General features: G+C 42.7%; 1 protein-coding gene across 3 annotated transcripts in view; it reads right to left on the reverse strand.

Annotated features, from left to right (window-relative positions):
* Positions 1 to 5,580: 5,580 nt before the first annotated feature.
* The window catches only part of SCG5 (secretogranin V), a 55,008-nt gene continuing 36,376 nt past the window's right edge, over positions 5,581 to 24,212 (reverse strand). For 2 of the 3 annotated variants that reach the window (XM_037502161.2, XM_054700268.1), the window contains 4 exons: positions 21,584 to 21,733; positions 16,409 to 16,521; positions 9,874 to 9,927; positions 5,581 to 6,156 (listed from right to left, as the gene is read on the reverse strand). In XM_037502161.2, the coding sequence (XP_037358058.1) occupies positions 6,061 to 6,156; positions 9,874 to 9,927; positions 16,409 to 16,521; positions 21,584 to 21,733 (413 nt within the window). In that variant the 3' untranslated portion in view covers positions 5,581 to 6,060. The remainder of the gene's footprint in view (positions 6,157 to 9,873; positions 9,928 to 16,408; positions 16,522 to 21,583; positions 21,734 to 24,212) is intronic. The other variant, XM_037502162.2, reaches the window with a different exon arrangement.

Below are 24,212 nucleotides of genomic sequence, written 5' to 3' on the forward strand. Positions count from 1 at the left end.
CTCCCAGAATTAACCTAAGTAATGTAACATAATGAGACAGTCCTAGAACACATAGCCAGCATGGCGTCTACCCAGCATCACAAATAGCTCACAGCACCCAGGAACGCTATGTGCTCAGAGATTTCAGTATTTCTAGCTCCCTTTAGTATTTCTAGCTCCTTCTCCTATTCTTTTTTTCTCTAGATTATAAACTTGAATAGCTTTTGGCCTAGTCTGCACATCACCAGCGATTTTTCTGAAACACCAACTTGATAATGCCCTTCCCCTTCTGAAGCCCTCTTGAGATACCCCATTTCTTTCAGGGTAACATCCACTGGCCTTAGCCTGGCCCCCATGTTTGCCTCTCTCAACACACTGATGTCTTAGCGTTCCCCTACATCTCCCCCTTAAAATGATTGCCACACTGTGCTATTGCCTTTCTCCCCTCTGCTATTTTGCACATGAAATCCTTTGCTTAAATATGCTGCTTTCCAGTCTCCCTCCCAGCTTTGAAAAACTCCTTTGAGACTCAACTCAGTATCCCTGGAGGCTTCCTCTCCTGATCCACTCGCCCTGAGTCAATTACCCTTCTGCTCGGCCCCCGTTATACTTGCACAGATTCTGTCACGAATCCTATCATTCCCTCCGTTTTTCCACATGTTCCCTGGGCTCTTACATCATTTCTGTCTCTCTGCCTGACTGTGAAATGTTTGTGAATGAACCACAAAAACAGAAAGATTCTCAGTTATCCTCCAACTTGCAAGAGCAGGAATGTCCTCTGCAGACTTTAAGTGGGACGCCCACCCCTTCAGAGTCTAGGAGGAAAGTGTGGGGACCACCAGGAGCAGAGCTAGGAGATGCCCACTGCTCCTGGGAGATGGGCCAAGCTTCTCTTTGGGTCTCTAAGTGTGGCCTGGGAGCATCAGAATGTCCAGGGCAACAGGGTATAAACAGACCTACTTGTTTTTGAGTGACCCTTCCAGAGAGGTCAGGGGAGAGGGGGGTGAGGTGGCACACAGAGGTGGGAGAAGCTCCACCTGTACCTCGAGTTGGAGTCGACTCCAGAAAGCAGCTGTGACTGTGAATTGAGGGCTTTGACTTTACAAGCCAATCATGGAGCAGTGTGTCAGCCACCTGGGGTCTGAGTCTGGCATTCCCCGAGCTATGTGTCTGGGCATTAAACAAGACTAAGCTTAACCAACACGTGAAAGAACCCTAAGTTTATGAGTGTTCATGTTGACTTCACAGTGATGGGGAAGTCCCTCACCCCAGGTGCCCGGTGCGGCTCAAACACTCTGAGGGACAGCCTGCCCCCCCAGGGAGGTGAACATGGACTCCCAGCACCATCACTAGAAAATGGCCCCAGGTGGGGTTTGCTAAATAGTACGCAGTACCAGATGCAGTGTGTCAGAGCGAAGGCTGCATCCATTTCAATTTGCTTACATTTTGTAGTAATAATGAGATTATTAGAGTCTAGAAATGGAATAGGGACTTTCACAGACAGGGCTCAGAACCTGAACTGCTACAATATCCTGCCCAATCCTACCCCAGCTGGGCTGGCACCCTCTGCCCCAATCCTCTCTCTCTCTCTCTCTGTCTTTCTTTTTTCCCAGCAATAAGAATGAAGGATATCAGAAATCTTCTTCTAATGGGCACATTGTAAACTCCTCCAGGGCTAAATATGTGTATCCTGTTCCTCATGTTGTGTAACTGTTTCCCAGGCCTTCCAATTACTGGTGCCCACGGTGGGAGTTCAATCAGGATTAATGGCTAACACTATTGCCTTACATTCTAGTACTTTCTTCTCTTGAGAGAGCCCTCATGACAAGTTTTATATTCCTCAATGACTGCCAAGGTAGTTCTTACTGCTAGACTTAATAGTGACTTCTACCCTTCTGATCACATACACTGCCTTCAGAATCTGGAACTTTTGTAATGATTCCTCAAAATACTAAAATGGATCTACCATATGACCCAGCAATTCCACTCCTAGGTATCTACCCAAAGGACACAAAAACAATAATTCAAAAGGAAACCTGCTCTCCTGTGTTTATTGTAGCACTATTTACAATAGCCAAGCTATGGAAACAACTTAAATGATCCAGAACAGATGAGTGGATCAAGAAGATGTGATATATATATACATATACACACACATATATACACACATATATGTGTGTTCACCGACTTTCATTCATTTTTTCCTAATTCCTTATATATGTGTGTATATATGTGTGTGTGTATATACCGTATGTATAATATGCATGTATGCCATATATATGGTACACTGTACTATACACAGTATATTTGGTGGAATACTACTCAGCTCTCAAAAAAGAGAAACTCATGTTATTTGTGGCAACATGGATGGAGCTAGAAGGGATTATGCTAACTGAAATAAGCCAGAAGGAGAAAGATAAATAGTGGATGGTTTCACTTATATGTGGAATATATAGAAACCAAACAAAGACAAACTTTAAATCCAGTCCTTAAAAGCTGACTGGAGATCTGAGGCAGCCAGGAGGGAAGTGGGGGGGCAGGAGAATGGGGGCGGAGAACACAGCGGAGGGCGAGCACAGTGGACTATGGTGGAGGGCTGTGGGTGCCTTGGTGGTGGGGGAGGTGGAATTCTCTGTAAGGAAAAAAAGTCCCTACCATATGTCCATAGGCACACAGAATTCCAGTTAGCATCACAGGCTCTTGGGTCTCAGGTTCACCCCACACTCAAAAAGCTTTGGGATACCTCTGACTTCATGCAGAAATTGCTACTCTGACCTTCCTCTCTAACCCCCTGATTTTTCTAATTCCTCAAGTACGTTGCTCGAAGTTGCACTCAACTCCAACTTCTTCCTGTAGCTGCTGCAACCGGGACATGGTTTTCCGTCACTTGAAGTTTTTCCTTTGCCAAGAATCCAAATGCAGTTCCTTCTAGCCACCAACTCCTCCCCCTCTTTTTCCTTTATACTTATTGCAACTTACGCGGGTGCACATCATTGTCTTCATTCCTTTGGCATTGATCTCAACACGGCCCATTTCAAAGCCTGAAATCCACAATGGGACACCCCAGTGTTGCTTTCCTGATGTGAAGCTCTCACGTGTTGCTCTCCTGTCTCAGCGGCCTGCTTTTCCCCAGGTGTTGAGGGCGCTGGGTAAGGTGGCCAAAAAATGCTGACAAGGCCCTTACACATTCAGGTTACCTTAAACTCTCTCTCAGTGCAGTTCACCGACTTTCATTCATTTTTTCCTAATTCCTTATTTCTGTACTGCTCAAGATATTGTCCACAGACCAGCAGTATCAGTATCACCTATGATGCAAAACCTAAGACCCTACCTGGACCTACAGTACCAGTGTACATATGTATATATGTATATATATATATATATATTTTAAAGGGATGGTTTTATTAGGGAAAGGAGAAAGACAAAGAGAGTCACCTGCATGGTCACAGGCAGGCAGGAGAGCTGCCTCATGCCATTGCAGAAATTATACTGATAGAGTGTTCTTCAGTGTGCATTTTAAACACTATTCCCAAGTGAATCATACTCACCTTACCCTGTCTATTCCCCACAAAGGACCACCATTGTGTTCTAAATTTTCTTGATTTCCCCCCATGGATGACTGTATCAGTCAGAGTCCAACCAGGAAAACAGAAAACATGGTGAGGATTTCAAACAAAGGGAATTTAATATGGAAAATTGGTTACACAGGTAATGGAAGAGCAAGGAAGCCAAACAGCGATTAAATAACGCAGGGATTAATAATATGATAGAAGCCTTCACCTCCTGAGGCTGCAGGGACCAGGGGAGGAGGCTCAGAGCCCAGAGATCAGGTATACCAGAAAGACTGGAGCCACAGCAGAACCATCTGGCAGGACACTGACCCTCAAAGAAGATGTGGTTACTGGGAGAGAAAGAGAATTGCCTGCTTTCTCCCATTCTTGCACCTTCTACTCTGCTCTCAGCCACTTCATGTTAAATCCAGCTGGAAGTCAACCCACAGGGAGCCTGGGAAAGCCAGCCTGCCACTCAGAGGGAAGTATAAGAATGCATCTGGAGGCAAACAGACCAAACAAAAGTGACCTTGCTCCTCCACCTTCACCTACACTTCCTTCCTGATGACCTCAAAACATCTGTCTTTAGTAATTTTTTCTTTCTTCCGGTCAATCTCAGAGAAAGGATGTCCTTTGGGTTTCTAAGAAAGAGCTGGTATGAAATGTAAATAAAATGCCTAAAAAGCAGAGAATTCATGGGCTCCCTTTCCCGTTCTGTATGTCTCCAGAATTCCCAGCTCTATTTGTTTCTAGAATTCCAGTTCTATATGTCTCTAGAATCTGAGGAAAGCATCTTTTGGAACCAGGTGCTTCTTATATGAGCATTTGGAATGCAAAGAAATTCCCCAGTAAAGTCTTCTAGGAAAAATGTCTCCTACTCTGAAAAAGGTGCTGATACCTTTCTTGACTTTTATAAGTAGTTATAACACAGTCAAGCTACAGTCAAGCTATTTCTGACATTTAAACTTACTGTGCACTCATTAAAATTAAAATCAACAATGACCTTTCTCAGAAAAAAAATTAAGAGCTGCATATAAATTCATATAATTAACAGATACCAATTAATTATCTTGACACTTTCAGAGTGATAATAGTAGGCCAGGATTTAGAAATGAAAACACCTGTGTTCATAACTGTAAGAACAACTAGGGTATTGGATATATGCAAAAAGGAAAAGGAAAAATCCTTTATCACTCAAAGTTCATAAATCTGGAATCCAGTAACATTACCGGTTTGTCGCGAAATTCATGATAATGAAAAAGGAGCTTGTAAACTCAATTTTCAGAGCTATTTTGATTCAACTCTGCCTATGTCCATTGGATGACTAGGAGAGGTTAAGGACAAAAATTATTTAAATTTGTGAAGTGACCACAGGAGATCATATTTTTGCCCACTTTTTACTAAAACAAAAAATCTCCAATAAAATAAAATAAATAAGGAAATAAAAAGGATGATCTTTCTCCTTGAAAGATCATAAAAAGATGAGGAAATTAGGGCCAATGATAGCAAAGCCTGAAATCATTGTCTCCTTGACAGTGAGGAGTGAGGAGAAATAATCTCACCAGCAACCAAGTCCTTCTGCCTTTAACTGAATTGATTTTCTGACATGGGGGATTCAACTGAGAGCAAACTGCACCCCCACCTGACATGCTGCTCTGCAGAGCCATCCCAATTGTCAAAGTGGAGATGACTGACCTACTTGAGTTCACAGACAGGTGCGTGGAGACCTGGAGCCTGTGACCTGTGGTGTGATGGTCTTGGTGGGGCTGGTCTGAGTCTCGGTAACCCCAGGGCCCAGCCCTGTGCCTGACCCATGGCAGAAACCCACTGTGTGTGGAAGAACTAACTCAAAAGCCAGAAGTCCTCAGTCACCAGCTACTGGTTGTGTGCGAGCGTTCTGAGTCTCGGTCCTAACGTCTATAAAGTAAGGATAATAAATGGCCTCCAATTATTTCACAGTATTATTAAGCGCATATAAGATGAGGTTGTTCTGATAGGCCAAAAAGCTGTTTTTAATCCCCTAAATAAAAAATTTTCACACACTGTTGCTTGCATACACGTTTATTAAGACACAACCAGTGAAATATATCAGCTCCTCCTTTGGAGTACAATCTTCTTTAATGGCCTGTAACAATTCACCCACGGGCTAGATGAACTACATAAATCAAAATCAAATGCCAGATTTTGACACACTCAGTCAAATCAGTTCAGTCCCAAATATCATTTGAAAGTGCAAGAAATCAGGACCTTAATTCACAGCTTTGCTTTTTACTGTTGTTAACATACACACTTTAAATTTAATGCTCATTGTAGAGTCAAATTAAAAAAAAAAAAAAGCACATATCCTAACTTAGCAGAAAGCGGAGCTATCGGTGTGAAGGACAAGGTGATATCAGAATACAGCTGCTTTTCATCCATCCTGGTCTAAATTAGAAGCATGCAGCCCTGCACGGGTCTCTAACAAGGGCACAGGCATCGCAGCCATGCCGAGGCCTAACAGGCGCGGTGCATTTCCACCAGCATCTTCACTTTATTCTGGGTCCTTGTCCTCCTCTGAAAAATGGGGGACTGACTTCTTGGCGACGACATTGTCCAATCTCTGTCCTTGTAGATACGGATTGACGCTCTGTAAGATACACACGGTTTGCTGTTATATCTGAACATCAGATGCAGACAGCTCACAAAAGGGGCAAAGGAGAACTGTATCTTGCATAGGGGGTGAATGACAAGGTGACAGCAGTCCCTACCATCTCCCAGATGATCACTGCTGGGCACCGGGGAATCCCGAAGTGCCTGGAGCAGCGCTGTCTGAGTGACTAACAGATGTGTCTAGGTGTGTCCTTCACAGCTATATAGTTCTTTGTCAAATGCAAATGCCCTCCCCATCTGTGGGTCAGGAGTGAACCAGGTAACAAGCTCCCTCGCTGATTTAGACACGAAGCCTCATGTAAAAGGGAATTCTTATTCTATGGCTTTCTTTAGGTGGGAGGGAGAACTTGAAATGTATTCTAATATTTGATAAGATAAATGTTCTAAAGAAGATGACAGAGCAGGACCAGTAGACTGGTGACAGATCATCCGGGGCTTTGAGGAATTCTCCCGTGCCAGGGTTCTACCAAGGAGACTGCATCAGAGCCGCTAGCCATCATTTCTAAGTTCCCTCAGTCAAAATGAAAAGCTAAAGAAAGAAGCAAGTTACGCAAAAGGCTCCTTTATATTTACTCCAGACTGCAAAGTCTGAAATCTTTTTCATCTGTTGGTATTCTGAATGAGTCAAGATTTTTCCATTCCTTCTCTAATACATATCTATTTTTTGAGGTTTGGATTTGAACTAGTAATCGGAGCTTTACAACATAGTATTTAGCAAGCGGAAAAACATTCAAAAGTCTTGGAAGATATTTGTTTACTGAAGTTGCCTTCCAATAATGAACACAAATATAAGGAGCTGTAGTCACAAACAATCAGCAATCCCCCCGTCTGCTAAGTCCGCTTGAACGAAAGAAGGCAGTTCACAGGGTGTCTGCTGCCCATGAGACATTGTCTGCCATGACTCTTTGGAAGGGTGAACAAATATTTTCCAAAAGAGAAAAAAAACAGAACCTGAGTCTGATATTTGTAAATGCCTTCCGCATTCTGACAGGTAAAAGCATGAATCACGAAAGACCCAAGTCAGTCTACAAAAATGTATCATAACCAAGCTGCAGATGGCTGAGTGTGCCCTGTCCTCACACACCTGGAAAGTGATCTGTGACAAAGAGACAGTCCTTTGTCGGGAAGGCATCTATAAAATAATTAAAATACTTTTTTATTTCACAGGTTGTCAGCTAGAATGACAATCAGCCCAGGAATCACATCAGAATCTTTGGGTAGGTGGAGCAAGTGTGGACTGAAAAAGTATATTCAATATCATCAGTATTTTTATTGTTTTCAGTAATAACACGTAGTCTGAAATTTCTATTAAAAGCCATACGATTTTCATGTTTATCAAATACAGAATAAAAGGTTGATAAACTGTTTAAATGATAAATAGCAGATCTCAAACATTAACAAGGTGTATCTTAAAAGCTCCAAGGTCTGCAAGTTATTTAAAGGTGAATTGACCTTCTACTCATGTAGCAACTAGGAATTTAATTGGATTTGAGCAAGTATAGAAAGTCACGTAAAACCATCTGGGGCTTAGTTATAACTTTGGGGGGAATCCCTCTTGCTAAGGATTTACCAAGAAAGTCCAGACCCAGAAATGCCAAAGGTTGAAGGGGAGGGGAGTAAATTTATGAGGAAGTAAAGGGGATGATCACTTGAACTTTGATAAATATTTAACTGTTAGTATTCAACCCTATCCTCAAGAATAATAATAATCATGATACTTGGTTTTAAATACCCTCTGAAGAACTTAAGGCACTTGCACATTTATCTCTTCCTTTGGCCGAGAGACTGCTTAGGTTACACAGATGCCACAATTCTCATTTCACAACTTCAAGAACCTTTGGGGTGGGATCCCTGCTTTTCATGACCTCTGACAACTCACAGCTGATACTGAGCTCCAATGGAGAAAGCCTTGATTTTTCACAAAAGCAAGCCCATAATTTCCTTATATTGGTTCATGCACTTGAGACTGGTTAAAGTCATCCATCAAAATGAGAACACTATCTGAGACCTGATAATAAAGGAGGTGATTTCTGTTTCCTCATCAGTCCGGAGAGACCCATGATTTACAAAAGGGGCATAGGTCTTTGTAGATGCAGAAAAGAGCAAGAATTTGCTACCTCTTGGTCAAAGTGACCACTGTTTTCAGAAATCCTAAATCTTTTCTGTGTGTAGGAAGTTGAGGGTAAAGTAAAATCCTTTATAACGTGTGTCCTAGCCAGAATTCTGAGTTTTGGTAATCAGTTTTCTCATGGAAAAATGATCTAAAATGTGACCCACAGCCATGAGCCAAGTTAGGGCAGAAGACAGGGTGAGCCAGGAAATAGAGACAGTTAAAGCTTCATGCTAAGTTGTTTATTTGGAGTCAGTCACTGATCTTACTTGGCAATGCCCTTGTTGTGCCATAGGTACCTATTCAAGGCATCTGCTTCTAGAATAGAATTCTTGATGGTCCTTCAAAGACCATGTTATATCCTTGGGGTCCTTCCTACCAACCACCTGACATCAGAAAACAGAATCACTCAAGAAAAAACCCTATTAATTTCACTAGCCTTCCCAAAGAAGTTCTACATCCATATAGCCAAACATCTTTTCCCACAGAAAATTGACCTGAGGTTTTTTTGTCAGGCAGCACAGAGGCCTGGCATTCTCTGTTGGGTGGGGGGTCTGATAATGGATGCCAAGTGCAGAAAATCCACAGCTCTTAAAGTACTTTCTGCCAAGATTTGGTAAAATTATTGAGAATGGTGAGAATTGCCACTGTACACTTCCCCAAATTTTGCCAGGACCTAGCCACTTCCTAGTTTAAATAAACAGTAAATGGCCTTGCATATATGGTTTGGTTTGTGTATTTTAACTAAAATGGTTACTCTCTGGCAGCACTTTGCCCTGCAACAGCAGGATTTTAACTTTTCCTTCCATCTGTTCAGAAGCAGATGGCAAGAGGCTGGGCACTCCTCTGGAGGAAGGCACCGTGGAACAGCGGAATGGATATCGACCATCAGTCAGTCTGGGCCACAAAATGCATTGGAAAACCCAAGCAAATTCGACACTCACCTTTACCTGAGGCAGCCTATAGTGACTAAAGGGGATGCTCCCCAAACGGTCCTCCCCGCCCCCCAAAACCATCACCACAGCCCTAGGATGGTAAGTGAGTTGGTAGCAGATTTGTAAATCAGCAAATATAATGGATCAAGTGGATTTTATGTCAATCTGGCTAATCAAGAAAAAATATGTAGGAGGACTGAGGTTCATCCCATCCTTTGCCCCTCCTCTGCTTTAAAGTTACTGCCTGGAGCATGCTGTTCCCACATCCTTGTCCCTCTCTTGTATTTTTATGGAATTGAAGCAGATGCGGGAAGAGTTTCCCCCAGTGGCCTCCAGACCCTCGGCAGACATACCCTCACGCACAGCCCCGAACTCCCACACCCAGGGGAGGGGATGCAAAGAGATGCTGGCATCGCCACAAGCCTGGCATTCCACTGGAAATCACATGCAAAAGCAGGGGGAGGCCGTGGCAGGCACCAGGATGCACTTTGTGGGCGTGGCCCTCGTCACGCAGGACCACTGCTCTGCCCCACCCCGGGACGGCCTGTGAAGGGTTCTGCTACTTTCCAACACGTGACGGTTACAGCTTGTCAACTGTCTGACTCAGAGAGCTCCAGGCCTCCCCACGGCCCGGCCAGCCGCACATTACCCTCCGCTTGCGTCTCTGTCCCGCCTTCATCTTCTCATAAAGGAGCTTCTTGTTCTAGATGGGGAGGGGAGAAAACACAAAGGCAGAAGGTATGGATCAAATTTGGCAAACGTCGATTTTTAAAAGCAACACTCGGCGCGTCCCCTGGATATTTGCATACACATATTTTGGAAACAAAACCAGATGAAAGGAATGTCGTGTCAGAGAGATAGACCGCAAGAGAGAAGCTGGTGGTTGTGCAGCTTTTAATAAAGTTCTCTGCAGCGCCCGAGGCCCAGCAGTGTCATCGACAATCACATAAACAGGAAAGCACGACATTCTCAGACACGAGGGGCGCTGGAAACCCGTCTCCCGGCTTTGAACGGCCTTTGTTTAAAATAAACAATTTTATCTCATTTTGCTTTTGGCTCTAATTCCCTTTTTATGAGCTGCACCCATGAGCTGTTCTCTAGAGCGGTGTGGACGGTTGAAAACAATCCTCTATGTAAATAAATGGGACGCTGTGACTTCTGCAACCTCTCCTCCTGGGGCTCCAGGCAGTGCCCCCCAGTCAAGACAATCGGAAAGCCATTTGGTCTATAACATTTTTAATAGAGTGAACCTTTTAAAAACTGCCAAAAAACTTCTTGGCAGAAAGAAAGTTATGTTGGGGGAAGAAACGGGCTCGGTTACCACAGTTTGTATAAGTGTTTCCACACATTGCAGGATTTCAAACACATAGTGGACTTAAATGAGCTCTAGAATATCGGGACACATGCTGAACACATTTCCCTTCTACTGGGATTATAAAAGACAGAACACTTAACCTGAAGGCAGAATGGGAGATGGGGGGTCGGGGGGTGGGGCTTTTACTAGTGTGTTTTTTTAATTTGATTTTTTAATCAGAAGGGAAATCATGTATAAAAGAGGTGATTCATCTTACTCTAAATAAAAGACTCTGACATTGATTTTTTTTTTTTTTAAAAAAAACGAGACGACAGAGTTCTGGTAAGGTTTATACCACACTTGTATCCTCTGAGCTGTCTGGATATAAAGATTTTTTTGTTTTTTAATGCTAGATTTGGAAATGAAAATGACAAATGCCAAGAGCGAGTTTCATAATTTTCATGTTCATTAAAATCTACCCCACTGCAATTTACAATGCATATCTCTTGCCCAACCTCAACTATGCAGGGAGGCCGCGCCAGGGAGCGAAGCAGCCTCCACTGCCCGAAGAGACTCTGCAGCCTCCGCCCCCTGCTCACGTGGGGAACCGATCAATTTAATATTAGAAGGGAGAAAAGGCAGATGCACAGATCATTCCCTCGAGGAATGAGGATATGGCTGTGAGCCTCGTTCCTGTTGTCTGCAGTTCCTGTCAGTGGACATGACCACTCCTGACGCACAGAGAATGTCTTGGGAGATAGTGCCAGAGCTGGGGAAGGGGGCGGGGGAAGAGCTCCATCGAGTTCAGCTGCCTGAGCAGGAGGGAGCTAGAAGGCCCCCATGGCTGGTACGGCGGGTGGGGAGGGCAGGTGGATGTGGGACAAATGGCAGAGCCCCCTCTGTGCCACCAGCAGGGGACAGGTAGCCCCGTGTTAGCTTGTGTTTAGAGGCTCCTGGGGCAGATGACACCCAGAGGAGCCTTTACTCCAAAGGAAATGCAAACGGTCTGGTAAGTCTTCCTCTCAGAGAGACTCCTTGTGTTCCCCTGAGAGCTGAAGTTGGGCCGAGCAGGAGGATGCCTCCCCACCCCTGCAAGAAAGTGTTGAGGCATTCCCATGAGCCCTGCTATTGTATAAATGGAGAGGCCAGGATTGACAGGTACGAGAAGCACACAGCCAGCCCCTCTCCTGACATCCAGTCCTTGTTGGTGGAATGGAGGTGGGAGAGGAGGGAGCTTTGCTTTCCGTGTGAGTAGCAGGTCCAAGTTCATAAAAAGGACTTTCTATTGTGCCATCAAGACTTTTGCAGCTATCCAAATTTGGTTGGAAATTCCATCCCTAAATGGAACGAGAGAGATTTCTTGGAGAAATGTCTGACTGCAGGGCTAAAGCATGGAAAATACAGGATGAATTTAGTGGGAAATCTGATTGGGCCAGAAAGGAAGGAAATGCTCAGAGACAGAACATGTGAAGAGGAAAGAAAAGCCAGCTCGTGGAGACTACTACTGGCTAAATCTAGGACAGTTTAAGCCTCAAAATAAATAGTGACAGGGACCAATCACTCCATACTGCTAATAAACAAACAAAAATTTAATAAAAACAAACAAAAAACAAAATATGGGAGCAAAGGAAACTTGCTTGCTTGGTATAGAATACCAACCAATAAATCCAGAGAGACGACTAGGAAAATAACATTACCATCCTGCAACTACCATAATTATGCTTGACTCTGGTGATGACACTAAAATTGTTGGGTAAAAATTTAATGGGGACAGAATAGTTACACAGTCCTACAGAAGCTCCCCATGGGTAAATAATTAATTTCAAAGGCATGGCAATTTCGCTCTGGAGAAACATGGCAGATGCCACTTTAACTGAGTTACCACCCATCTGGGGACAGGCTGGCATCCTGTGCCTCGTGATGTGAAACTCTAAGAAGTAGAGTTTCTTAGAGGGCATGACTCAAGCCCAGTCCCATGAAAACATGAGACAGACCCAACCTGAAGAGCCCTGGACTCCAGACATGCCAAGGGCAGGGAAGACAAAGCAGCAAATGCTCCTTTCTCCCATTTATCTCAGAGCTCAGGGTCTGGCCAATGTCAGCGGCTTCGGCCTAATGACAGCCTCTCATCACCCAAGGTGCTGATGAAAAGACATGAACCCAGCACTTGGAAAAGGAAAAACATTTGTTTTTTGACATGACTTTTCCCTTAGTGAGCAGCACTGAGCAGATATCACGTGAAGGACAAGAGAGATGTCAACAGTAGCCAGCCTCTGCTTACAGCTGGAGGTGCTCATGCGGCCTGGAAGGCAATCAGTCTGCTCAGCCCTGCTGCCCAGGACATGTTACGAGCGATGAGACACAAAAAAGAAAATGAATTTATCTGGTTTTTAAAAGAGCTCTGGAGTCAGTCTGAATCAAGTCTCAGCTCTGCCACCCATCAGCTCTGAGCTATCAGGCAGGCTGCTCAGGGTATCAGCCTACTCGGATTTCCTAAGCCTATCTTCTCATCTGTAAAATGAGATGGGCAGATTGAAAGAGAGAATTCATGTAAAGTATTGACCATAGTTCTTGGCACCTAGTGCATGTTCAATAAATATTACTAGTTATTAGTGTATGATAAAATATAATTACTGTGATTATTCATCTTTGTATTCCCATCATGGAACACAGGGCCTGGAAGGTATATGATGCATTTAATAAGTGTCTTGATGCATTAACAAAGAGAAGAAATTCAGGAAATGGGACAGACAGTGATATTTATAAGAGGTGAATCATTACTAAAGAACCAGCTTAGCTCCAGCAAATGTCAAATACAGGGAAGCATTATTAGCAAATATGAAATCAGAGTCTGGGGTGCATTTCTATTCTAAAGATGACATTTTTAACTTAGAGGATGGCAGAACTTATCACGAGATTGAGACCATCATTTTATATAAACACTGAGCAAGGCATGCAGACCCCAGCCCAGAAAAGCAAGACCGACTCATTTCACACATCGATATGAAGATTGAGCAAATCATGTTTTAACTGCTAGGTGGTAATGAGAAAATAAATGGAGGAAATTTAAGTTTAAACCAACATGATTACGGAAGAGAAAAGGTGTATGAACATTGTTCCTGGCCAACGATCTGTCCTAGAACCCGTTTTTGTACATATCATCCTAATTTCGGGTCTAGCTCTGATGTAGACAAAGAATGGGAATGACTAAGAAAAAACAAATCAGTATTAAGAGAAGGAAGCGAAGAGAATGAAAAATGGTGGCTGGACTCTTACTGGAATACTGGAAATGAGTGGAACTTGGTGAGAGGATGTAAGTGAGAAGAAGTGAGGGAAGCTGGAAAGAACAAAGTTTCCATCTCTCCTGCTTCTTCCACTAGGTTCTCTGCACTGTGACTCGGGTCTTTTTTAGTGCCCCTCTTGCTTCTTTTTGTTTATTTCTGCCCCACCGGTTATGCTTGACACATTCTCACATTAGACTTAGGAGTTGTCTTTACACCCTTCAATGTCCTTGAAATTGCACTTATGCTCACAGCATAACTAGAAGGTGAAACTGAATGGTGCAAAGCTGAGTTCATTTAATTTCCATGCAATTCACCTCAACCCCAAGACTATAAGGTCTTTGAAGACCAACACCATGTCTTTTTAAAAAAATTTTAAATATATATTTATTACATCGTTCTTCATTTTTGTACAATGTATGATTCCCGTGAAATTCCCACCACCAATTCACCGGCAGGCAGCACCATGTCTTCATGATGATCATATATTGAGCACCTCGCACAGTGCCCCAAAGAAGTGTCCTCTTGCTATATTTACACCATAAGCCAACTCTAGTCAATTCTGCTCCCTTTGACATCATGTTGGTGAGATTCACTTGAATTCAGTAAGTGCACAGCCTTCATAACTGGAATATGTTTCCCTACCTTTGGTCTCTTCTATCTCTATTTCGTGCTTAGTATGCCATCGGAAAAACTTAACTTATAGAGAATGTCCATGACTTTTGACTACTCTTGAGAACCTGTTGATGTTTGCCTGTTTAGGGCAACATATTTAAACTCTACTAGCAGGCTCTAAAAAGACTCAATGAACTAATTTTAACAAAACTTCTCATGAAAAGGAAGAGAGAAATAGAATGATGCATGTTGGAAGACACAAAACTAACTTAGAGGGTTTTGTTGCTTTGTGTTTTAAGATGGAAAAACGTATGCATGTTGAAGGCAGAGGGAACCATTGAATGTGATTTTTAAAAAAGATTTATTTATTTATTTATACAAGAACAGGGGTACAGACCAGATGTGTGGGAGGGTGAGAGGATTTACCAGAGACAGAGTTGGGAGCAGAACAGGCGGACTGACTGAAATACACTGCTGAGGGGAGCAGCGGGTGAGACAGGAGAGGTCTGCTGCGCCATGTGAGACCCTCACTGGCCCTCCAGGATTGAACCAGCGCTGCAGAGGCTGCGGACAGCTTCACAGTGTGGCGCTCAACCGCCTGCGCCACCAGGGGAGGCCCTGAATGTGATCTTAAGGCAACATGATGGAAAACAAAAGTGGTCACAAACAGAGAGGGGCATCTTTCTCAAGCAATGCAAGAGGAAGGGAGGGGGTTTCACTAAGGCAGGAAGCAAAGTCAGCTGCCAGGAATGAGCTGAAAGGGAATGACAGCTTTAAAAGGACTCACGCAGTTAGGAATAGCAGCTCTTTCACTCATACATGCACTCATTCCACAGATGAACCGACCGCCTACTTACATGTGAATTATATATGTGAATGCTCCTTAGGATTTTTCCATCTTTCTCACAAGGCTTCAGCATTTGATTACATGGACCCACCCCCAGGAACATAGATAAATCCCCATTCAGTTGTGATATTCGTTTGACTCATTGTTCCCACCTATTGGGATCTTCTTGAATCCCAACTCTGTCATTCATTGCTATTCCTTCCAACTGTGCGTCATCCTTTGAGAATCTGATAAGTATATGTTCTATATTTTTTATTACAAACATTCTGTAAATGTTTGTAATAATGTGGCATGGGGCAGCGCTAAGACATGCAGGATGCCATGTGAAATCTCCCTTCTTATTGGCACGAACTCTAACAAGCTTCCTTTGGGTGATGTCCTCTTGCCCAAGCAGTATCTCTCCACCCCTTCCAACAAGAGTTCATGAAAGATCTTGTCAAATAACTTGCTCAAGTCCAACTGCACCATGCTCAATTCATTTCCCTCATCGAGCTGGCAAGTCAGTGAATAATGCTGGCGAGTAGAATACAATTAGATTGACAAAACTTGTTTTTAGCAAACCTGTGCCAAACGGCCATGATTCCTTTTTCCAAGTGCTTATAAACAAATTCCTCAATTGACAGTTACAGACACTTGCCTGGTATTGACAGCAAGTTCACTGCTAAACATTTTGGAATTTTTCTTTTCTTTCCCTACAGAGGAACTACATTTGTTTGTTTCTAAGCTTCTGGCAGCTTTTCTCCTTGGAGCTACAGAGCGAATCTCCCTCCCTCTAGAGATAAAAGCTGCAAATTTTCTCAGAATCTTTATCTTAAAAAGAAATCATTTACTTTCTGTAAGAGCTGCATGAAACACTGGTGAGATGTTAGCATGTGGTATGACGCAGCAATGGAATAGACTGCAGCAGAAGCCTCTAGAGACCACAGCTGATGGATGCCAGTCATCATGGCTCCTGTATAACTTGGTATATTGCACCTGAGACACATGAGTTTGGTTTGGAATGGTAATTAAGTAAAGTCTGTCTCAAACAGAAATTTCTGAAGAATCACCTCTAGACAATGTTTCTTCCCTTCCCCCACCTTCTCTGCTTTCAGTTCCTTCAGAGCACCAGAGTAGGAAACCTACTGGTAATTAGGATTGGACTTACCCATTTGCCTAAGCCTGGATAGTCATGTTCTGGATCAAAAAGGTGCTGGTGCAACTGGAATTCTCGACTGAACTCTGCGGTGTCAGGGGTGTTTTCTAGACATCCATCATCTACTGCAAACAGCAAAAAGTTTTTCAGGAACGGTCAAGAAGTTTACCATTATTCTAAAAGTTCATTTATTAAACAGAACTGGACATTCACAGATCAGAATCTACTCATGTCAGTCACTCCAAATCACCGTCCCTGGGGTCAAGTCTCCCTGTTGGGTGGGACTGCTCATCCAAGACTCTCAATCCTCCTTCTGCCTGCAATAGAGACTGCGTGGCAATTCACCACACCTAGGTCACTTTTCCCCTCAGCACACTGCGAGTTTCCCAATCTTGTTTTGCAATCAAGTGGAGTCATATGCCTGAGTTTGGCATTTGAAATGGAACGTGCACAAAAGCGATGTATTCTACTTCCAGTCATGGCCTATAGAACCTCCCATAGGATCTTCTACCCCTTCCCTTCCCACAGACCATCTGCTGGTGGGCTTGAGACATATCGCCAACAGGGACAACTGTGGATGTCAAGTGCAAAGATGAAAGATGGCAAGTCTAGGTGTCTGAATCACCCACCCCTATGACACCCCTGCCCCACTTCTCTTGTGATGTCACTGTAATTTTTGATCTGATATCTTTAACGCTTACATTCTACATCATTCATTCTGTTCCCTCTTGGGTGAGCGCTACAGAAACCCTTTCAACTTTGTGGATTGTTGTTATACAAGAACAACCATCACTAGGCACTACTCGATTGTGTGTGTTTGTAGTAACTGAGTCAGACAGACTAGAGCCTGAGGATCAAATTCCAGTTCATAAGTGACAGATAGGTTTAGTTCCTTGGGAGAGTTAACCTTAGTCTTTCTAAGTCCATGTGTTCATCTATGACATTGGGAACAAGCGCTTACCTTACTGCGTTGCAATGAGGACTAGAGATGACCATATATAGAGCGTCTGGGACATAATAGGTTTGTTCTATGCTTTAGTTCCCTCCCCACCATCTCATCAGATGACAGTTTATACTCTGACTGCTCTGACATAAAGTGTGTCTTTCATTTAAATCCAAGAAAGGTTATCCCTCTTGGCTGCTGCTCTTACCTAAGCCTTATCATTGCTAGACAAAATGCTTGGAAAATGAGTCATTTTTAACGTCGCTAATGTGCTTTAGACAACAGTTTACAAAGGGGGTCCAGGGGAAGGATTGTGAATTTTGGGCAGGGCTAAGTGAATGAAAGAGTCCATTTCTAAAAGGATTACGAGGCATCAAAGTCAATGCTGATGGGTTATCTAGTCTCTCTGCGCTAAAGCCTTCCAGGGGCTATGAGTATCCAGTTTCCCAGCTCTTAGCCACATGAGGCTAGTGAGGAAACCATCAGCATTTAGAACAAATCCCTAATGTGTCTCTCTTCCCACTTTTCACTGAACTGTTCATCTAACTTCATCAACAGCAATTAAAATGTTGCAAAAGACAATCAGAGAGTTCAGGCGATTTGCATATGGTACTTTACATCCTTTCGTAATTACTCCTCATGGTCCTCTGAGTAGGACAGACTGACCTGTAGCCATAAAGCCCTGCTCTGGGAAGTTTCACAGAGACTGAAAACACACCCTGGAATTCGCATCGCATGCCAGAGGATGGACTCTTTAAGTACCGCTGCGTCTTGTGACACAGAGGGGAGCACCAGCATCGGGGTGTGGGGATCCAAGGGTTTACTCTTGGATTGCCCAACAGTGAGGAGTTATGATTGACAGAGAGGCATATTTCAAGCAATTTCATATAAGTAATAACTAAACTTAACAAGTGATTTCCTTTCTAGAATGCAAATTGTGGTAGAAAAAAGAATGAGAAATATGTTAATGTAATGGAAAGAGCACAGGAAGCAACAGCTAGTCTGTGGCAAGTTTGGGGTGTTGGGGTTTTTTGGAAAGATTTATTTTATTTATACAAGAACTGGGGTACGGACCAGAGGTGCGGGAGGGTGAGAGAATTCACCAGAGACAGAGCAGGGAGCAAAACAGGCAGACGGACCAAAGACACTGCTGAGGGGAGCAGCGGGAATGACAGGAGAGGTCTGCCGCACCATGTGGGTATCTCCCTGGCCAGCTGGGAACTGAACCCACACTGCAGAGGCTGTGGACAGCTTCACAGCGCTGTGCTCAACCCACTGAGCCACCGGGGAGGCCCTGGGGTGTTGGGTTTTTATCCAGCTCTACCAGGCCATGTAACTGCTCTTAGCTCAGAGCTTCTAAGTGCACAAAACCAGTGTTGCTTACAGAGCTGTATTTTTCTTTTTTCAGGATAACCAAGAACTACAAAGCACTGACTGTGTCTTCATTCCACAAATGAAAACATGGAGGCCCAGGAAATAAAGTGATATACTGTAGTTAAGACCAGAACTCAGATCTTTACCCAAACTCAGATTCTCTTCCCACTCTCCTGTAATGATGGGTCCTTAAACCCTAGTATGTACCAGAATCACATGGAAGGCTGGGTCCTCCTCTTTCCCACCTAGATTTTTTGATTTAACAGATCTGGGATAGGTTCTGAAAATTTGGATTTTCAACATGTTTCCAGGTAATGCTAAGGTTGCTGGTCCTGACACCACACTTTAATAACCACTACATGATACTTTATCTAATCATTTTAACCAAATCCCTATGGAGATGATTGTTCTTTAAATAGACAAATCTCTAAATAGGCTCATGGAGGAAAAAAAAGAAAACCAGGAAACCTCAAAGAGAATCAGGAATGGAGAAGAACTTAAAAAACGTAAAACACGCTTCTCAGAAATACAGAGCATCATGAGACTACTATGAACAGCTTTATGCCAATAAATTAGATAGTCTAACAATAAGATACCCCACCAAATGGGAGAAAATGTTTGTACACTATACATCAGCAGCTAATATCCAAAATCTACAAAGAACTCATAGAAATCAACAAAAGAACAAAAAAGTCTATCAAAAATGGGCAGAAGAGCTAAATAGACACGTCTCCAAAGAAGATATGCCAACAGCATATGAAAATATGCTTATTTTCAGGGAAATGCAAATCAAAACTGTAATGACTATTACCTCACACATATGAGAATGGCCCATATCAAAAAGACCAAAAACAACAAATATTGCTAGGATATTGGCGAAAAAGGAGCCTCATACGATGTTGGGGGAAAAGTAGACTGGTCTAACCACAATGGAAAACAGTGTGGAGCTTTATTAAAATATTAAAAATGTATCTACCATAAGATCCAGCAATTCCACTCCTAGGTATCTACCCAAAGAATATAAAAATACTAACTTGAAGAGACATGCACACTCCTATGTTCACTGGAGCACTATTTACAATTGTGGAAACAACCGAAGTGCCCAACAAAGGGTGAGTGGGTTAAAATGTGATATATGTATGTACACAATGAAATACTACTTAGCTATTAAAAAGATAATCCAGACATTTATGACACCATGGAACTGGAAGGGACTCAGCTAAGAATATAAGTCAGAAGGAGAAAGACAAGTACAGAATGATTTCATTCACAGGTGGACTACTGAGAAGTAAAACAAAGGAACAGACCAAACCAAGCTGACTGTAGAATAAGGATTACAGAGAGAATGGGGGGAGTGGGGAGCAGAGTAGGTAGAGCTCATTTGATCTATGGTGGAGGACTCTGGGTGCCTGGGCGGTGGCTGTGATGTAGTGACATACACCTGAAAATGTGCAAGCCTATATACCTCAGAATCAAATACACTGTTGTAAACAAATATTCCCTCAATTAAAAAAAATACAATATTAAAAAATAACAACTCTAAACTGGTCTTTCTTCCTATCCATCCAAAGCTCTACAAGTAAATAAAATGTAGCTGAAGTGATTGGCTCTGCGTAGTGATTCAGGCATTCCTGCAGCCCTGGGCCAACATCCCCACACTAGCTTGGCCATATCCAACTATCTGGGTGGTTCCATCCCAGGATGAAGGCTCTGTGCCCCATGGAAAACAGAGACCTCACCCTAAGGAGGGATATCTTTTAGAGAGTGCCTGCATTGTGTTTAAGAAAAGCTGAGGGACCAATACTGTCACAATTTTCAGAGCAAAACAGTGAGTCATGATGGTTGAGCACACCGTTCTGAATCAGCTAGAACTGGGCTTGCATCCTGGTTCAACTACCTACCCATGGATCACCTTGGAAAGTTACTCTCTAAAGCTTCAGTTTCTGTACATGGAAAATTGAAATAATAAATGGCGACTTTTATTATAATTAAGCGAGGAGAAAAAGATTACTCCGGTACTAGAAGTTAGCACAAGTTCAATGCGACATGCATTATTTATTGGTGGCAAAGCTGATTATAAGCAGGATGACGTTTAATGAGTTTTACTCTCTGCTTTCACTTAATTCCCAAAACAACCTCCATTTTGCAGATGAGTTAACTGAGATGCAAAGTGGTGGATTAACCAAGGACAAATATCTTGACCTTGGGCTTGAATTCACATAGGAGAGTTTAGAGCCACTTCTAACCACCAAAGTTAAACTGCTCCAAGCCCAATGTAAGCTCAGCCCACTGGCCACTTCCTCCCTTCAGCATTAAGGGGTAGGAAATTGGGGGGGAAGCACAAGTGCCAAGGAAAGTTTCACCTTTCTTCTTAAACCAACTTTTTACCTTACTGGGCGCCCTTTCTCTCATGCCACCTCTTACCTCCCAGAGAAATATCTCACAGTTAAAATGTCGATTGTCAAGGGTAGTGAGGAGAGCAATTGGACATGAATGATTGCAAACTAAATAACCAGTTTTAAAGACACTAAAAACGGACAGTATTCCACCATAAAAGAGGAAAAAAATCATTCTCCCTTTTTATTAGAGGAGTAGCTAAGTGCAGAAAAGAGCACCAATTTCTAAAGAGGGGGAGAGACAGAAGGTAAATTCTTAGCCAGGTAATCTCAGCTGGGTATTCCTGAATAGCAGAATTCACCTGAGGATTTAGATAAATACCCCTTTCCAATCTATCTACAAATATGTAGGGGTTCCTCAGAATAGAAGCACTACTTCTCAGAGTACTCAGAGTATCTGGAGCGGATGGTAGAGTTTTTACTTCCCTCCTAAAGTCTCTACGGTTTACAGGAAGCCAAGGGTGTGTCTGTTACCTGTTTTTCCAATGGGACAGGGGTTTGGAGGGTCTGGGTAGCCCTGATCTTCACTGAAGTCCTTAGGGATGTTGTCACCGGTCAACTCTGCTACGATGTTTGGGATGTTGCCAAAAGGACCCAAGTGCTGCAGACCTTCATGAGCTCCACCTGCCAAGGAAGAGGGAGTGCATTTCAGGGCAATCAAATTTATTACAACTGATAGATACTCAGGCACACCATAGAGGCAGAGCACCGCGCTATGCTGTTGGAGGGAAAAAGAAATCAACAGTTCCTGCCCTGCAGGGGCTTAAAAAATCAGTCACGGGAGCAGACATCACAATCATTTCCACCTGAATCACATTATATAGGCGCTGTCAGAGAATTGTTCATACAGCATTATAGAAGCATAGAAAAGGGAGAGTCTTCTTCCACTGATGGATGTGCAGGGCTTCTGAGATGAGTAGGAACTTGAGTGGTCTTGACACAGATGGTTTGGGCTTGGGAGACTGGGTGGGGAACCTGAGGGCGGTGGGGGGGTGGGGGGTGGGGTGATGGGAGAAAGGCAAGCAGTTGTCATTTAGGTATGAGAATAGCATAAATGATAACAACAACCCCTCAAAAAGTAGATTAAAAAGTCACTTGTTCTGGCCATGCTAGATCAACCACTAAAAATTTGGTTTTGCTACATCAATCTTTCTCCCTCTGCCTATCTTTTTATAAATAAATGTTTATTCATTTTCCACTTAATATTAAAGCACAAGCACTTTTCCCATGTGGCTGTCTGCTTTTTATTCTCATAATTACAAATGGTTATGTAGTTTTTATCCAGTGAATCTACCACAACATATTAATTATACCCCCATTGTGGAATACTTAGTGTTCCCCAATTTACTCATAGGCATTTAATTTTTTCCATATTTTGGATTTTCGTCAGGATAGATTCCCAGAAGTCAAATTACTGGGTCAAAGGCTACAAATATTTTTATGACTCTTTAAATTATATTGCCAAACTGCTCTCCAAAAAGGAGGTAACAATTTATACAGAATCGTCAACAAAATATGAGAATACCCTTTTGACAAGATCCTTACTAGCATAAAAAATAAATTTTTATGTTTTCTTTGCTGTTTAAAATACTTTTAGAAAAGTTACTTTATTGTGAATGTCTGATGACCAGCTCAAATATTTTCCCATGTGCTTAATAGTTTTACTTTTTGTGAGTTGCCTGTTTATGTTCTTGAAACTTTAGTGCTTCTCTTACCGACTTGCATGAACATTTTCATAATAAAAATATCAGGCCTTGGGCTGTCACATTTCTGCAACATTTGCCCATGTTGTCTGTCTTTTAATTCTGGTTTGTTTGTTCTTGTTAACATCAGCTTTTAATATTTATGTAGTAAGATTTGTTTCTGTTAGTCTCCTTTGTGATTTCTTCTCATCCTTCTAAACTTACAAAGTTGTCCTTTCAGAAGTAGCACCAACACTTGGTCATTTCTTGTAGATTTTCTATTTTAAAAATTAACTCTTTTATCTATATGCTGTTTTAGTGCATGTAAAATAGCTAACCAATTATCCCACCCACATGTTAAATAGTTCTGATCTTCTCCACTTATTTTATTCTTTTTGTTTTTAAGATTTATTTATTCATTTATACAAGCACTGGGTACAGTCAGAAGCGCAGGAGGGTGAGAGGATTCACCAGAGCCAGAGCGGGGAGCAGAGCAGGCAGCAGAGCAGGCAGAAGGACCGAAGACACTGCTGAGGGGAGCAGCGGGCGGCAGGAGAGGTCTGTGCGCCATATGGGAGTCTCGCCGATGGCTGGGGATTGTACTGGCCCTGCAGAGGCTGCAGGCAGCTTCGCAGCCCAGCGCTCAACCGCTGCGCCAATGGGGAGGCCCTTATTTTATTTAAATATTTTATTTCAATTTTATTCAAATATTTCAACAAATATTTAAGTGACCCACACGTGCCAAAAACCTGCTCTGAGTACCAGGTACAGCAGTGGATAAGAGCATCTTACTGTGTACTTGCTTCACTTATGGATACAATACATACTGCTTTCTAGATTCGTCCTCTTCTTATACCCTAAATATCCTAGAAGGTTCAGAAACTTTACTTTTCCAGACTACCTTTCCAAAACTACAGTGGACCACTTCTTGCAATGAATTCCCACTTACTAACTTTCTTGGGACACATGCTCCCTTAATGCACATCACCCTGTTCAGACCGAGTGCCAAGCCAAAGTCAAGGGGTGCCTGGCTGGGTTGCATGAAATTAAAATCAAAATCAGGCTAAAACAACCACACTTCCACTGCCACGAGAAGATGGTCTTGCCAATAGGGCATATTAAAGCTCAGCAGGATAGGATTCCCTTATGCCCTGAAGGAGATCTACCAAGGGGTCTCTCACAATTGTTTGTTTGTTTGTAGTTATTTTTTTTCTTCTCTGGCTGAACAATTTTCCCCTTTGAACTGACACATTTTTTTTTCCTTTGGAAATGTTAATATACTCAGCGTGATCATGGCTAGATCTTAGTGTCTGCGAATCCTATTTTCTCTGAGGTGACTTTGCATCACTGTCTTCATTTAAAATGCTTAATTAAAGTTTATTCTAAAAGTATGATCTTACCCTCTTTAATTCTAAATTTTG

This window comes from Talpa occidentalis, unplaced genomic scaffold (assembly GCF_014898055.3).
Source record: "Talpa occidentalis isolate TD23 unplaced genomic scaffold, MPIMG_talOcc4v2.1 talOcc4.11, whole genome shotgun sequence".
NCBI classification, from domain to species: domain Eukaryota; kingdom Metazoa; phylum Chordata; class Mammalia; order Eulipotyphla; family Talpidae; genus Talpa; species Talpa occidentalis.